Genomic DNA, 16,937 nt, shown 5'->3' with positions numbered 1-16,937 from the left:
GTCACTCTAACTCAGGGACCCATCCATGCAACAAACCTCGTTGCCAACTCTGCCCACATATCTACACCAGCAACACCATTACAGGACCTAACCAGATCAGCCACAACATCGTGGGTTCATTCAGCTGTGCATCTACCAATATAATTTATGCCATCATGTGCCAGCAATGCCCCTCTGCTACATACATCGGACCAACTGGACAGTCTCTACATAAAAGAATAAATGCACACAAATCAGATATCAGAAATGGCAATGTACAAAAACCCATAGGAGAGCACTTCAATCTCCCAGGCCACACAGTAGCAGACTTAACAGTTGCTATCCTACAGCAAAAAAATTTCAGGACCAGACTCCAAAGAGAAATTTCTGAGCTACAATTCATCTGCAAATTCGACGCCCTCAGCTCTGGCTTAAACAAAGACTGTGAATGGCTGGCTAAATACAAAAGCAGCTTCCCCTCCCTTGGTGTTCACACCTCCAGATCAACTGCTGGTAGTAAGCCTCACCCTTGCTGACTGAGCTAACCTTGTTATCCTCACCCTTGCTCTAGCTTATTTATACCTGGCCCTGCAGATTTCCAAGACCAGCATCTGACGAAGTGAGTCTGTGCTCACGAAAGCTCATGCTCAAAACTTTTCTGTTAGTCTATAAGGTGCCACAGCACCCTTCGTTGCTGAAGCATGCTTGTTGTTCACTTACAATGAAATGAAACTCAACAGAAGAGAAGAGAAGAACCTTTCAACTTATACCTTCACTGGCATTTCATAAAGTGTCACTTGACTTTAATAGGCGCAGTCTCTTTTTTATCATCATCGCTCTTGATGTAATCTTTTTAAAAGTGAAATTGTATGATGTGCAATATTAGGTGCATACAGTATAATTATGATTGGCAAAACGTGACAGCTGTGTTCAGTAGTTATGTTAGCAATTATTTTACACAACCATGGAGTTCTAAATTAATTCACTAGAATATGCTACTGTTGAAGTCCGACAAACAAGGCACATTGGGCCAAAACTCTCTGGGGCTACAGAAATTCTACTTACTAATTGTTACTTTGTCTTTATCCCCCAGCATGATATTATTTGGAGTGAGGTCTCTGTGGACAATCCTCTTCTCTTTGTGCAAATAACGAAGGGCAAGACACAGCTTTAAAACAAAAAGACACGAAGAATCTCAACTACAGACCAAATAAAATCACATAAAACTATGTTAACATTTAATGACATTTGTGCTTTGGCATTGTAAATGCCATTTTATAAATTGACTAGTCCAACATATACAAATGGTTCAACAAATTTCATAAAGAAAGGTCACAAATTAAAATGCAGGTCCTTACTTGTATAAATATATTCCATATTCTATCCTCTGTAAACTGTTGTTGCTTTTCCTTCAAAGAATGAAAGTGTTCTCCCAGCGGTGCCCCTTCTATGAGCTCCATTACTATGTACAGCTTGTCATCTACACATAACAAAGGGAAATGGCAATCCCAAACAAACTTTACATTTGAATATCCAGCATTTCACAGAAAACGTTTTCTTCGTCAAAATGTACATATATATTATTAGGTTATTACTTTGCTAAAATTATTTGAATGTGCAAATGTATCTCAATGACTAATTATGTTCTTGTCATTCAAATTCTTCAGAGTCACATCTTCTGCAACACCTACAAAAAATCAGACAGCTAACAACAACAACAAGGGAAAGCAACTGGCTATAGTTTATGCATACAAAAAGGCAGGGAACTGGAATGAATAATTCATGTATCAGGCACGACCCTGGATTGTGATATCTCTTTCCCACCATCAGACTGAATTTTGTCCTTCAGGCTGTAAATTCTGTATAGCAGGGTGTGTCTTGCATGTTGGCCAGGGACTACTGCAGCGTAAATCAATGTAAATAATAGTCATTGTTATTTAAGCTTCTGCTGTAGACAATTTTCAAACCAGAACTTATGTCTAAATCTGTCTGCCTGTAATGCTATTTTTAAGAGAAAATTAGCTCCTGTTATCTAAGGTGAAATGCATTTTTCCTGGATCTACTAAGTACTTTTAATATGCTCCTATTTCTTCATGACATACAACATGGCTTTTAGTCTCCAGGTTTTACTTACTTTCCAGGAAGGTTCTGTAATACCGTACAACATTGGGATGATAAAGCTGCAATCAGAAAAAAATTGACAGTAGGAATTAATATTAGACGGAAGGCACATTTTTGATAATATTAATCTATACATTGAGGGGATTAGCAAAAGTTTTAAGACAAATATTATGAAAAATTCAGAAATTTTTATTCCTAAAAGCTTCCGAATTTAAGAGAGTTGTATCTGATTCTATCTGATAAATGTGCCCCTTTGCCTTACTTAGGTATGTGGGACACAATAGACAGGATTTGCTCTCCCCATTTGCACAAATGGCATAAGCCTTAGACTCCCTAATCATAGTAACTCTAAGAATTGACAGGTATAGCCCGAGCCAGAGTTGGAGGAAAGAAAGTATATCAAAGTATATCGCAGAAAAAAAAAGGGGGGGCGGGGCATGGAAGATTATTCTTTCCCAGAAAAAAACAGGAAGTGGGAGAACAGGCAAAACGATTCCAACTTACCCCTAAAAGCAGAAGGAACAGAGAAAAAAAATACTGGGGTAAAACCATTAAGCCTGCAGAAAACCCTCTTTACTTCACACACAACTCTTAATCTGATTTGTCTTCAATAGTGTTTTTAATTTAGAAATCACACTTGGGTTGAAAATGAGAATTGTTAAGTCACAACAAGGACTTTTTCTAATTAAAATCTGACCAAATTTCTAAGCCAAGAAAGCAATATGGAATAGAAATTCTGCATAGCTTTTCTTTAGGCCATTGCTAACAGACCGTGCTTTATTAAAGGATTTTAAAAAAATGTTAAATCCGTCATTAACAAGCACAAAATGTGAAGTGACAATACAGGCTTTTTGTACTTTGCTGCTAATACTGAAGTGTTTGCCATGTCTGGAGTCAGTGTAGATGGGTCACTGGCATTTTTTACATTGTGTTGATCAGACTAAAAGCACTAGCAGCAGCTGACAGCCAAAACAGACTAGAGCTCTCAACAGCACAGCTAAGCTGGTGTTAGTGATGGTGAGAAATGTTTAGAACAGTGGTTCCCAAACTTTTAAGCAACACGCCCCCCTTTTGATTTTTGAGAAACCCTCACATGCCCCCTGCACCTCTTCTTTACCATCATCCAACCCCGCTTTAACAAAAAATTAAATTTGTAATTTAAAATATTGATATAAAATGTTATTTAAAATGAAAAATAAGCACACAAAATTTTTTCTTGGCCCCTTGTGGTTGCCTGGTGCAGCCCCAGCTGGCTAGCCGCCTGAGCCCCATGCCAGCCTCCAGAGCTGCCCGCACCAGTCGCCTGCCTGCCTGAGGCCTGCGCGGCCAGAGCTGCCCGCCCAAACCCCACATGGCTGGGGCCAGCTGTCCACCAGCCCCCCAAGCCTCACTCTGCCGGGACCAGCTGCCTGCCCACCAGCCACCCACCCCAGCCGCAGGCCAGCTGCCTGCCCAAGCCCCACGCTGCCAGAGCCAGCCGCCCACACACCATTCCAAGCTGCCAGACGTCCATGCTGCTGGGTCCAGCCACCCACCCGCCAGCCTGACCTGCCCAAGCCCCATGCTGCTAGGGCCAGCTGCCCAAGCCCTGCTCTGCCAGGGTGAGCCTCCTGAGCCCCACAAGCTGGCTGGCCACCCAAGCCCCACAAGCCCTATTAGCTGCCCACCCATGCCCCTCCCCTGCCCTCCTAAAAAGTCAGGCACCCCCAGCCCTTCATCTACACCCATCCTCCTCCTCCTCCTCCTCCTCCTCCTCTACCCAGCCTACAGCACTCTCATTTGCAGAAGGCAACTAGCTCCACATGGGTCTTTGCCGACTGCCTGCTTTTTACAGCAGCGGTGCTGGGTCACCCACGTAATATGGCAGGGGCTAAGAACTGGAAGCAAAGGCTGGATCTTTCTTCAGGTAGGGGGAATGATGGAGGGGGCTGAGTCACCTTGTGCCCACCCCCCAGAATTTCTTCACTCCTCCCAGTTTGGGAAACCATGGTTTAGAAGATGTCCCCAAGTGAAGGATTTAAGAAACTTACCTGTTCTTTAATTATTGTTAATTCAGAGACAATGTTCTTTACACTGCTGTCTCTGTCTTTTTTGTCCTTTCCAAATGCTGGATTATGTAAATTGACTTCCTTCATGGCTAGTAGATTTTGGCCACTATGTTTTCTAACCTACAGGGACGGAAACCATGTAAAAATTAACAAAAACAAACAAACAAACAAAAATGATGGGGATGGAAAGGACATTAATCATGATGGTTAGTTAACTGAGTCAATCTCTCTTTTAAATTCTAAAATCATTATTCTTTCTGTAGTTAGCGTGAGATCAACCGAAAAGGGTTGGAGACCAATGGTGCAATTAGCAGCATCCTGCAGGGTTTGCTTAGATGTTTTAAATAACTTCATACATGCTCTGTGTGGGGTTTTATAGAAACTGTGGTGTGAATCCCTACAGATTACACATATTTGTCATACTTTCCAGCAGCCAGAACTGCTGCCTTTGAAAAGTAACGCAAAGAAAAAAAGTAGCAATGAGGAGCACTGTTGCTCTGAGAAACATATTGGCCATTTTCACATGTACAAATGGCGTCAGAGTCATGTTAGACCTAAGGTATGATGGCGGGGAAACAAATCTCAACAGAAAATCACTAGCTAGTAACAAAAAAAAAAGTTTACCTTATAAACACTTCCAAAAGCTCCACTGCCAAGATGATCCAAAATTGCATAATTGCCTATGTATTTTGAAGGTGCTTTATTTTGATTGACGCTTTCAATACTTTCAGCAATTTGCTTCAGTTCATCCTCCTAATAATAAAATTTTTAAAAATACAATTTTGATTATTTATATGTGCATCAACCTGAACAGGGCAGTTATTTTTAACTTGGTGGGAGAAAAAAATGGAAACTTTGTGCTTACCAGTAATGAGTTTAGCTTGAATACCAACTCTTCATAAGCATTGATATTACGAACATAATGTCCAATATCAATGAAGATCTCAAACAAATCAGTTGGGAAAAGTCTAAAAATGATTTAACATTTTTATAAATTTAGAGATTGCTCATAACAGATTACACAGTGAAAACGTTTTTAACTAATGTATTGATACTCCTTATTTATAACTTTCTAAACAAAAATTACTTGTGACAAAATCCATTTAAATGTTCCTAATCTTAAACAGTTACCATGGCAGACTACAGAGAACTTCCAAAGGCCCCTGCTGGGACTAGGACATCATTGTGGTGGATACTACATAACTATAGAATCCTACTCCAGGCAAAGGTGTAGCTTCCTTGAAGTAATGCTACATCTACACTAGAGCGATCTGTGGATCTTCTGACAAAACTTCTGTCAACAGATTGCAGCCACATGAAAGTGGATCAATAAAGGGATCTCCTTTGTCAACAGAGAGCAGCTAGACTGCCCAGCCATGTTCTCGACAGAATGGACCCAGAATTCTGTCACACAGGGTCACATGGACTGCAAGCCCTTCCAGGAGCCCCGACCAGGCACGACCTTACAGGGACTCCCCACCCACTTTCCCTGCCCATGCTGAGGCTTGCCTACCTTGCTGAGGAACAGCAGGGCTCACAAGCTTTCTGTGCGAATTTCCACTCTCCAGATAGCCATGGTGCCAGAGCAGCCCCCAGGCTTGTGCTGGACCCACACACAGCTGCTCAGGCTGCTGATCACTGTGATCATGGCCATCCTCCACCTCCTCTTGGGGGATGCACCCAACACCAGTATCAAAGTGAACACCCTTGGTGCCCCAGGGCCCCACCTGTGCCCACCCGCCCGGATGATCACGCAGGTCTGGAGGTACAACACCAATTCAGACTGGTTGGACCCTGTCATCATGGGGCAGTGAGATGACCAACAGTGGCTACAGAACTTCCGAATGCAGAAGGACACCTTCCTGGAACTCTGTGCCTGGCTTGCCCTCGCCTCCACAGACAGGACACCTGGCTGCAGCCTGCCACCCCCCTGGAGAAGCGGGTCACTATCACCCTCTGGAAGCTCGCCACTCCAGACATCTACCACTCCATCGGGAACCAGTCTGGTGTGGGGAAGTTCACCATCAGGGCCGTCCTCATGCAGGTAAGGCACTTTTGGGCTGCAGGCCCTGAAGGGAGGAAAGGGGGAAGAGAGAGTCCCGCCCAAGGGAGACCCTCGGGGAGCAGAGTTGGTGGTGCAAGGGGTGGGTTCAGGGAGTGGGTGAAGCTCCATCCCTGGGGGAGCATGCTGTCCCACCCTCACACACAGACCTGTTGGCAGGGAGGCAGCTCTGTGGGTCTGTGTGGATATCCTGGAGGAGGAAAGGGGATGGAAGGGATCATGGGAACCCACTGGGACTCATGGACTCCCTTCCTCAGTCCCTCCTATGTGTGTTTGGTCTCTGCCCCTTGCAGGTAGTGACAGCCATCAACAAGCTCCTGCTCCAGAGGGTTATCCACATCGCAGACCTGGATGCAGTCACAGCTGGCTTTACCACCCTGAAGTTCCCACACTGCTTCAGAGCGATCAACGGGACCCACATCTGCATCCACGGGATGGTACATAAACTGCAAAAGATACCACTCCAAGGTGCTGCAGGCCCCGCTTGACCACTGGGAACGTGTTCTTCAACATGTACATCAGGTGGTCAGGGCAGGCACATGACAGAATCACAGAATCACAAGGCTGGAAGGGACCTAAGGAGGTCATCTAGTCCAGCCCCCTGCTTCAAGCAGGATCAGCCTCTACTAAGTCATCCCAGCCAGGACCTTGTCCAGCCGGGACTTAAAAACCTCAAGGGTGGAGAATCCACCACCTCTCTAGGCAATGCATTCCAATGCTTCACCACCCGCCTGGTGAAGAAGTGTTTCCTAATATCTAACCTACACCTTTCCCTCTTCAACTTCTGACCATTACTCCTTGTTCTGCCATCTGACACCACTGAGAACAGTTTCTCAGCCTCCTTTTTAGAGCTCCCCTTCAGGAAGTTGAAGGCTGCTATTAAATCATCTCTAAGTCTTCTCTTCTGTAAACCAAACAAGCTCAGATCCCTCAGCCTATACTCATAGGTCTTGTGCTCCAGACCCTCAATCATTTTTGTTGCCCTTCGCTGAACCTGCTCCAGCAAATCCACATCCTTTTTATACTGGGGGGCTCAAAACTGGACACAATATTCCAGATGTGGCCTCACCAGTGCCAAATAAAGAGGAATAATTACTTCTCTAGATCTGCTCGAAATGCTCCTCCTAATGCACCCAGGTAGGCCGTTAGCTTTCTTGGCTACAAGGGCACACTGTTTACTCATATCCAGCCGTTCATCCACCATAACCCCTAGGTCCCTTTCCATCGTACTGCTGCTGAGCCAGTCGGTCCCCAGCCTGTAACAATGTTTGGGATTCTTCCGCCCCAGGTGCAGGACTCTACACTTCTCCTTATTGAACCGCACCAGATTTCTTTTGGCCCAGCCCTCCAATTTATCCAGGTCCCTCTGGATTCTCTCTTTACCCTCCAACATTTCTACCTCTCCCCCTAGTTTTGTGTCATCTGCAAACTTGCTGAGGGTGCAACCCAGTCCCTCATCCAGGTCATTAATAAAGATGTTGAATAACACCGGCCCCAGAATGGAGCCTTGCGGCACTCCGCTTGAAACAGACCGCCATCCAGATATTGAGCCACTGACCACTACCCGTTGGGCCCGACCATCAACCCAGCTTGCTATCCATCTGATAGTCCAAGGATCCAATCCATATTTCCTTAACTTATGGACAAGAATGTTGTGGGAGACTGTATCAAAAGCCCTGCTGAAGTCAAGGTATATCACATCCACTGACTTCCTCATGTCCACAGAGCTTGTTACCTCATCATAGAAGCTAATCAGATTGGACAGACAAGACTTGCCCCTGGTGAATCCATGTTGGCTACTTTTGATCACTTTCCCCTCTTCCAAGTGCTTCAAAATGGATTCCTTGAGGATTCCCTCCATTATTTTCCCAGGGATTGAGGTAAGGCTGACGGGTCTATAGTTCCCTGGATTGTCCTCCTTTCCTTTTTTAAAGATGGGCACTACGTTTGCCTTCTTCTAGTCATCCGGTATCTCCCCCAATCTCCAAGAGTCCTCAAGGATAATGGCCAAAGGTTCAGCAATGACCTCTGCCAATTCCCTCAGTACCCTGGGGTGCATTAAATCCAAACCCATGGACTGGTGCACATCTAGTCTTTCTAGATAGCTCAGAACTTTTTCTAGATAGCTCAGAACGTCCGCATGTTCCACAACTCCAGCCTGTGCTGGAGGATAGAGGCGGGCAACTACATCCCCTGCTGGGAGCTGGTGGTCAGGAATATGGACAGGCCACTGTGTGTGGTGGGGGACACCACCTACCCCCTCATGCCCTGGCTCATGAGGCCCTACACCAGCCACCTGGACCTGAGCCAGGAACTCTTTAATGCTTGGCTCAACCAGCCATGGAACCAGGTCAAGTGTTCCTTTGGCCATCTGAAGACATGGTTTAGGTGCCTGCTCATCCAGCTGTACGTGGGGGATCACAATGTTCCCCAAGTTGTGGGGGTGTGCTGTGCTCTCCACAAATTAGTGGATAGGATGGGGGAGGGACTTCCTCCTGGGGTGGGAGGTAGATGCTGGCCATGGCTATGAACAGCTGGGTGCAGCTCCCATCTGCCAAGCCCATCAGGACGGGCTGCAGATCCACGAGGTTCTGAGGGAGAGCTTTTCCCAAGGACCCCAATGACCCTCCCCAGGGCACCCTGGCATAGATCTTGGGCCTACAGCCCTACCACATCACCACCACAATCCCTCCCATTGCCCTGTCATCCTTCCCAGACCCCTCCCCAATAAAGAGGAATTCCGGGGTGGAGAACAAATACAGTAACTAGTTTAGCTGAAGAAAGATAAACTCATTGAAAATAAACTCAGTCATAGTAAACTGTGTGCAATGAACTTTATCTATATACAGTTGGCGGGGGTGCCTTGGAAGAGGGGGTGAGGGACACAAATCCGGGGAGGAGGTTGGCACTGAGGCCCCATGGGAGCAGGACCCCAAGTGGCATTGGTCCCAGGATCCCCTCCTGCTGCAGGTTTGGGGTCCACATCAAGGCTGGGATGGGGCTGGGAGCACAAATGTGGTGCGACTGAGGCAGGGTCAGCCTGGGGACAGGAGAGACAGTCTTGGCAGGGTGGTCAGGGGGAGCAGGGAGGGCTGGCATGGCAGGGCGTGCCTGGGGAAAGGGGGGGTGGCCAAGGTTCATCAGTTCTTGGGGAATGGCTGGTGGGGGCAGGGCAGTGGGGCAGGTGTGTGGGGGATGAATGGGGAGCACAGGAACAGGGAGTGGCGACAGCAGGGGGAGCGGGCAGAGCAGCAACAGGTGATTGGGCCAAATGGTCCCATCCGATGCTGGTGATGGCATCTGGGTAGGACACCAATTGGTCTAAGGCCCGCATCTGCCATTCATTGTTCTCCCGCAGCTCGGTTAGCCTCCATGGGGCAGTGCTGTAGGCCCTCTGTAGGTCCTTCTTCTGCATCCAATGGCCCCTCCAGCCATGGGCCAGCCCACGCTGCAGTGGAGTGCTGCTTGTCCTGTAGCTGGTCCCAGCATGAATGGCCCTGGCTGCTGGCTGGGGCTGGCTGGCCCTGGCAGGAAGGTAGGTCTGACCTGACCCTCAGATGGTACAGCTGTAAGGAAGACAAGGGGGAGAAACAGTGAGTCATTCACGCAACACAGCCCTGCCCCCCACCCACTGTGAGCAACAGCCACCACTCCCTGGGCCGAGGGACTGGGATGTGCTGGGAGCACTGGAATGTGAGCCCTGCATGGACAGCCCTGATACATGTGGGCTCCCTGGTGCCTCGGGGACCAGGCTGACAGCTGTGCCTTGCCCACACTCCTACTCAATGGGTTAGCGACCAAGGGGGGGTGTCCAGTCACAGAGGAGTCCCCGCATGAGTGGTGGGTGCTCCAGGTGCAGCCTGCGCACCCCACCCCCCCCATGCACATGTGGTTGGCACAGCTGTCCACAGAAGTGGGTGCTGACTCCCACCTGCAGGCATGCCTGAATACCAGGAGTCGCATTTCTCGGTGGTGTGTCCAGGGTAAGGCCAGAGCCTGTGTGGCTGGCCCTTTTCCAGCCATGGCTAGGGCTGCTCCCTCTCCCAATACCTGGGGTATGTGACGTGAAGGGAACTTACTGGAGGGTCCCTCAAACAGTCCCAGGGACACCCTGGACATGGCCTGGCTGGAGAAGGAGCCCGAGTCCAGGGCAATCACCACTGTTCCCTCGCTGACCTCCAAGGCAGTGTTGCCCTCCGGCTCTGGCTGGTTCCTGGGCTGCTGCTTCTCTGGCTCTGGTGTGGCCTCCTCAGCCATGTCTAGAACAGATTCTTGAGGGGAGGAGTCCTCAGCCCTCAGGAGGCTATGAAGTTCAGCGTAGCAGGGGCAGGTTGCACGTCCTAGGCCCTGGTGTATTCCTGGCACAGCTCCTTTACTTTAGGCTGGACTTGTTACATTGCCCAAGGGGGGTGGCCTCATGCCACCACAGCAGTGGTGAGCCAGGTATAGGCCAGGGCACTTCTCCTCTTTGTGGAGGGGTGAAGAAAAATGGCCTCCTCAGCCCACAGCCCAATAAGGCTCTGGATCTCAGGCCTAGTCCAGGATGGCACCCATCATTTGGTGCCTTGGGGAGGTGTGGGGATCCTGAAACCCCTCCTGTGGTTCCCTTGATGGCCCAAGGGCTGCTGCCTCTCTGCCAAGTCCTGGGGAGATGCTGGGGAGTGACTGAGAACATGTACAGCAGCATCTTGTGGCTCTGCTGCTTGCACACTCTCAGCTTCCTAACACAGGGTTTCTGTGGCTCCCTGCACCTTTAAGAATGGCCAGAGGCAGAGAGCATAGAGTGGTAATTGCTGTGGACAGGGTGTCTCCCCCGGCCAACTGGCCAGCATCATGGACTGTTCTGTTGACAGAAGGCTTCCCCGGAGCGTCCACACTTGTTTTTTGTCAACAGAATCTGTCGACAAAGGTGTTCTGCCTCATGATGGAGCCACGTCTGTTGACAAAACATGTCAGACATGGCTGTTGACAAAACTGATGTGTTCTGTCAATTTTCTGTTGATAGAATGCATTTTTTGTGTGGACACACTGCAAGTTTTGTTGACAAAATGCCAATTTTGTTGACAGAACTCTCTAGTGTAGACATAGCCAATGAAGCTCTACGCAGAGGCAATGGTTTACATATGTAATTCAGTATACTTCTCATATTGCCTCATCAATGTATTATCTCAGCACCTTTCAAAAGAGCATTAAATGATGTAACTTACACCTGTCTGTGTGCAGGACTGACACTATAATCCTTGTCCCAGTTTACAAACAAAAAGACACAAAACAGATAAAGGCTACGTCTACACGTGAAGCCTACATCGAAATAGCTTATTTCGATGTAGCAACATCGAAATAGGCTATTTCGATGAATAACGTCTACACGTCCTCCAGGGCTGGCAATGTCGATGTTCAACTTCGACGTTGCGCGGCACCACATCGAAATAGGCGCTGCGAGGGAACGTCTACACGCCAAAGTAGCACACATCGAAATAAGGGTGCCAGGCACAGCTGCAGACAGGGTCACAGGGCAGACTCAACAGCAAGCCGCTCCCTTAAAGGGCCCCTCCCAGACACACTTGCACTATACAACACAAGATACACAGAGCCTACAACTGGTTGCAGACCCTGTGCCTGCAGCATGGATCCCCAGCTGCCGCAGCAGCAGCCAGAAGCCCTGGGCTAAGGGCTGCTGCCCACGGTGACCATAGAGCCCCGCAGGGGCTGGAGAGAGAGCATCTCTCAACCCCCCAGCTGATGGCCGCAATGGAGGACCCAGCAATTTCGACGTTGCGGGACGCGGATCGTCTACACGGTCTCTACTTCGACGTTGAACGTCGAAGTAGGGCGCTATTCCGATCCCCTCATGAGGTTAGTGACTTCGACGTCTCGCCGCCTAACGTCGAAGTTAACTTCGAAATAGCGCCCGATGCGTGTAGCCGCGACGGGCGCTATTTCGAAGTTAGTGCCGCTACTTTGAAGTAGCGTGCATGTGTAGACACAGCTAAAGAGTAGAGAACACCGCACAAGTCAACTAAAATAGTGAAAAAAGTGGACCTCCTTCCCCACCCTCCCTAGCCCCTCAACCCCAGTTAGTTGTTTGGATGGTATTTTTGTTTTTTTGTTTTTTTTTGTCCAACAGAACCTATAAGTAAGGTGGGGAATGATAGGAACGGAAACTAGGAAGAGTAAAAGAGTTGCAAAATAATAAGCAAATGGCCCAATCACAACTCAGCCCGTAGTAGCACTGTGCAAACTTTTAGGCTGGAGCCCTTCCAGGAAAAGGAAAACTGTTCGGGTCAGATTTATTAACATAAAAGTAAGACAAGAGGTGTGCATCTGTTTATAAGTCTATGAATGTAACTCTTTTGACAACAAATGATGGATAGGTAAGAAACTACCAAAAGTCACAGCCAATCTGCTGTTTGATTGTCATTCTTGTGCCACAGTTAAGTATTTGGTTATGCAGGACTTAAATGTTCGAACTTTCTTGGAAAACTCCTTTCCAGTAGAGATGGTTATTGGTGGCAGGCATTTTTCTTCAAGTAGGCCCAATGCACAAGACCCAGGCCAAGTACACAGGCTTGAGGCAGGATCAATTCTCAAAAGAGGTGGATAAAGAACAATACACTCCTCCATATCTGCTACTGTAGTTGTCTGGTTCCATGTTGCTTCTCACACACCCATGCTCATTTACTGTGAAAAGGCTGATGGACCTACACAGTGGTATACCCAACAGTCCTAACTAGGATGACCATCCATCCCATATTAGGCAGGACGGTCCCACATTTGCAGAAAAGGCATCCTGACTTTTTTTTTAAAAGCGACTAATTGTCCTGTATTTGGGCCCTCCCCAGCTGATCTTTTCCACCAGCAGCTATGCGGAGTTGCTTCCCCAAGGCTGCCAGTGGCTGCTGCTTCCCTGGGCTCCTGTAGCAGGCTGGTGGCTGCCACTTCCTCAGGGCTCCCAGGGTGGGCCCACGGCTGCTGCTTCCCCAAGGCTCCCCGGGTGGGCCTGCAGCTGCCGCCTCCCTGAGGCTCCTGGGGAGCTCCAGCAGCTGCCGCTTCCCTGAGGCGGCCCAGTGGCTGCCGTGCTCCTGGGGAGGGCCAGCAGCTGCTGCCTCTTGGTGGAACTGGGAGGAGCCACTGCCCCTCCCCCCCATATCTCCTCATCTCGTATTTGGGACAGGGAGATACGGTTGTCCTAGTCCTAACTTTACTCTACCTTCAGCTTGCCCCAAAATTTGCTACACAGAAATGCAACAGCAACCTCTGCACTAACTTTCTAAATCCTGCCTTATACAGCTGGAGGACATATTCCCTTAGATTTTCTTTTTTTTTTTTTTTTTTTTTTTTGTTCACTGGAAATCAATTGTTACTTTTGAAAACTGAGACTGACATGAGAATTCACCTGAATTATGGTTTGTAAACTCTACATATGTAGTCACATATGGGATTTTAATCATACCTTTTAAAGAGATGTCTATTTCTTTCCATACTGAACAGAAATCTCAAGGCTCTGAAAGCATAACACTGGGGTGAGAGAAATGCTTAAATTAATAACAAATTATGTGTAAATTAAAAAGCTGCTCATAAAACAGCAAGAACCCTACACCTATATTTAACCTTCTTTTTAAGTAATTAATTAAGGCAGGCTACTAGAATGGTAATCATTCTCAAGAAACCAAAAATAAACAGCTCTATACTTTAGTCACAAGCCATCTGCTTCAGTGCAAGCTGCATTTCAAACGTAGGCAGAACCTCTTCAGGGAAAAAGAAAAAAAACAAACTATGGATCAGCATAGCTACATTAGACACTGAATAATTTTACTTCTGCACTCCTGAAGTCTTTGAGACACATTATGTTATGTACAGCCCATGGACATCAAAGGGGTTACACTAAGAAAACAGGGAGCAGCCTATGGCATTTTTTTTGGAAACTGAAGTGCAGAGTTCTGAAATGTCAACAGGAGACAAAAATAAACCAAAAGAAAACAAAAAACAGCAAAGAGCCCCAAGTCTACAAGAACCTGAAAATTAGTCACAAGTATACACTTGATTTAGTTCACAAACAATTCTCTGCATCATTCAGTTTCCATATAATCACTAATGGAGAAAATAAACAGTTAAAGAAATCATGACAGCTATGCTGGGTGAAACTCGAGTCTCTTAGTTAATATAGAGAGTTTTAGGTAGCTTTCTCTCCAACTGTATCCATCTATCCAACCCACTGCAAAAACTAGCTAACCAAACAAAAACTAGTGCAATGTGTAAGCTAAAGGAAAATGAGTTGCCAAAACAGGGAAATAACAATACAGGACTAAATAATATTCAAACTATTAGATTACATTCTTGACTTAAAAATCTAATATGGATCCAATCCAGTAGTCCTTATGTGGATGGTAGAAATCTTCCCTGAGTAATCACCGCAAAACAATGAAGGAGATAGATGATAACCACTATTTTTGAGGGAAGCAGAGCATGAATCACCAATACCACACGGAAAAGGTCTTCTTTAAAGAGCAGGGGCTGTCTGTTTAAAGAGGTGGCTGGAGAGGTAGATGGGCTGTTTAAACACATTGTTTAAACGATGTTGCTAACAGTCCCTGGGGCAACGGGTGGTGAAAGAGGATGGAGGAGAGGCAAGGTTGTCAGAAGCCAGAGTCAGGCTGCCACACTCTTTGCTTACGCTGCCTGAGAAAGACAGTGGAGGATGTGTCTCTCAAAGTCCCCTCCCCACACGCACACACTGATGGCAGCTAACAGGATTGGGATGGAGAGGGCAGGGCCCTACAGTGGGAGACAGGGGGTAGCCACTTTGGGAAAAGGTGCACAGCTGCTGGGGAGTGTACTTAGCTTGGTAGCCCACAAGCAGTGCAAACAGGCCAATCTCTGGAGTCAAAGGCCAAGGGTTAAAGGTGGGATCCTCGGTTTGGAGGAGTCCCATGGAGGGTGGGAGGCAGGGCTGAGGAGGGATCACAGACAGGAAGAAGGGGACAGAAAGGTGAATCATGGAGGAGGGCTGGTAGGGCTGGATTAACTCTTCTGGAGTCCGGGGCTATTAGATTTTGTGGGGATCCCTAGGACTGGGGTGAACACAAAAATCATGGGTTCAGAATATGCGTGGGGGGGTGCTCCAGCTAGGAGTGCATGACCTGGGGTAGAGCCTGGGATGAAGAGTTTGGGATGCAGCAGGAGGGAGCTCCAGGCTGGGGCCCAGGGGTATGGAATATGGAAAAGGGCTTAGCCTGGCCCACTGATGGATGGTGGGCAAAAGGGGCAAGTGACCAGGACCCCAGGCAATTTAAAAGAGCTGTGGAGCTCCAAACCATTTTAAATTGCTGAGGCAGGTGTGGCAGGTGGAACCCACCCACCCCCACTCCTGTGGGGAGGCTGACCTCCTGCTCCATTCTTTCTGCCTGTGCCTTCCCTCAAAGGCTAAAGCAAAAACCACCATGCCCATCAAGAGGAGGTGGAAAAATGTGAGGTGATGGGAGAAATAGGGTGAAGGTAGGGAGTTTGGCTGCTCCACTTTGCATGAGCATTAATACTTTAGTGGGGAAACAACTCTGTACAACTGAATTATTTAGGAGTTTTATAACTATCAGAAACTGATCAATAATTTTTCAAAAAACATCCTGTGTTGCTTTACTATTTGGTGCATGGTAACTTAAAAACTGAAAGAACTTTACTATAGATCCTGTTTATTTTCAGTTAGAGCTGGATTTCCAGATAAGTGATTTCCATCAAGTGTTAGCATTTGTGTGGGAAGAGGTATTTGAACCATTAGGCTGCAGCCCTTATCTTAATCTGGCCTTGCCCTGGGGAGTGGGAGAACTAGCTAGGCCAAGACTGTAAAGGAAGTAGGGAAGGAATCGGGAGGAAGGGTTGACCCACAGGCAGCAATGAGGGAACAAACAGGCGCCATGTGGCCTGGGGATCTCTGGGTGGAGAGGGGCAGCTGGGCCCAGTGGTTAGATGGGAGGTCAAGTCACTGTTTGGGAGAGAGAAACCCATGATGGGAGATTTCAGTGGGAGACTGCAGGAGGCAGCATCAGGGCAAGGGGTGAGGATTTCCAGGCCTTTCAGTGCTGTCTCTCTCATGAGGGCTTATAAGTTACAAACTCTGAAAATCCTGTTTACAGAGTGGGGTGTTACAATGCAGGTCTGTTGTATGCAGACTGGTGGCAGGTTGGAAGGTCTGGCAATGGCCTTGGCACAGTGTGTGTGGATATTAGAAAGTATGCTATGCTGTACTGAACACAGTGAGATATTGAAAGGTATCAGGTATGGAATAATATTATTTCACTTTGAAAGCTAGGGGTGTAATTTATCTGTCTTAAAACCACTGACTTCAGTGAAATTAAATGGTGTGGGGGGGGAGAGACTGGCCTAGTAGGTTTCATTCTCTTTTTATACTGCTGTAAAAATATCAAATGGCTTATGTTGGTCCAGAACCAGCCCCAGGGCTCCTCCCTGCTCCCAGCCTTCTGTCCCGACTCCTGCCCTCTTGCACACACACCCAGCCCTGATTTCCAGCTCCCCCACACACCTCAGCCCTCCCTCACATAGCCCCAGTCCCTTTTTCTGGCTCCTGCACCTCCCTCTCTCACTACCAGCCCTCACACTACCAGCCCATACTCTAGAGGAAAGCAAGATGACAACAAGGCAGGCACTTCTACTGAGCAATGACCACTTAACCTCAGGTATATATTTTAATTTTTACCTGTCTTTGGCTGTGT

At 47.6% G+C, this 16,937-nt stretch overlaps 1 protein-coding gene across 7 annotated transcripts in view; it reads right to left on the bottom strand.

The window, feature by feature from the left end:
* Positions 1–16,937, bottom strand: part of NEK10 (NIMA related kinase 10) — a 244,257-nt gene that overhangs the window by 165,669 nt on the left and 61,651 nt on the right. For all 7 annotated transcript variants that reach the window (XM_074984426.1, XM_074984427.1, XM_074984430.1 and 4 more), the window contains 7 exons: positions 13,664–13,728; positions 5,014–5,116; positions 4,773–4,901; positions 4,131–4,268; positions 2,114–2,159; positions 1,338–1,459; positions 1,045–1,147 (listed from right to left, as the gene is read on the bottom strand). In XM_074984426.1, coding sequence (XP_074840527.1) covers positions 1,045–1,147; positions 1,338–1,459; positions 2,114–2,159; positions 4,131–4,268; positions 4,773–4,901; positions 5,014–5,116; positions 13,664–13,728 — 706 coding nt within the window. The remainder of the gene's footprint in view (positions 1–1,044; positions 1,148–1,337; positions 1,460–2,113; positions 2,160–4,130; positions 4,269–4,772; positions 4,902–5,013; positions 5,117–13,663; positions 13,729–16,937) is intronic.

Source organism: Carettochelys insculpta, chromosome 2 (genome assembly GCF_033958435.1).
Source record: "Carettochelys insculpta isolate YL-2023 chromosome 2, ASM3395843v1, whole genome shotgun sequence".
In the NCBI taxonomy this organism is placed as follows: domain Eukaryota; kingdom Metazoa; phylum Chordata; order Testudines; family Carettochelyidae; genus Carettochelys; species Carettochelys insculpta.
Note: the sequence above shows the minus strand (reverse complement) of the source record. Positions and strands in the feature narration are given on the sequence as shown.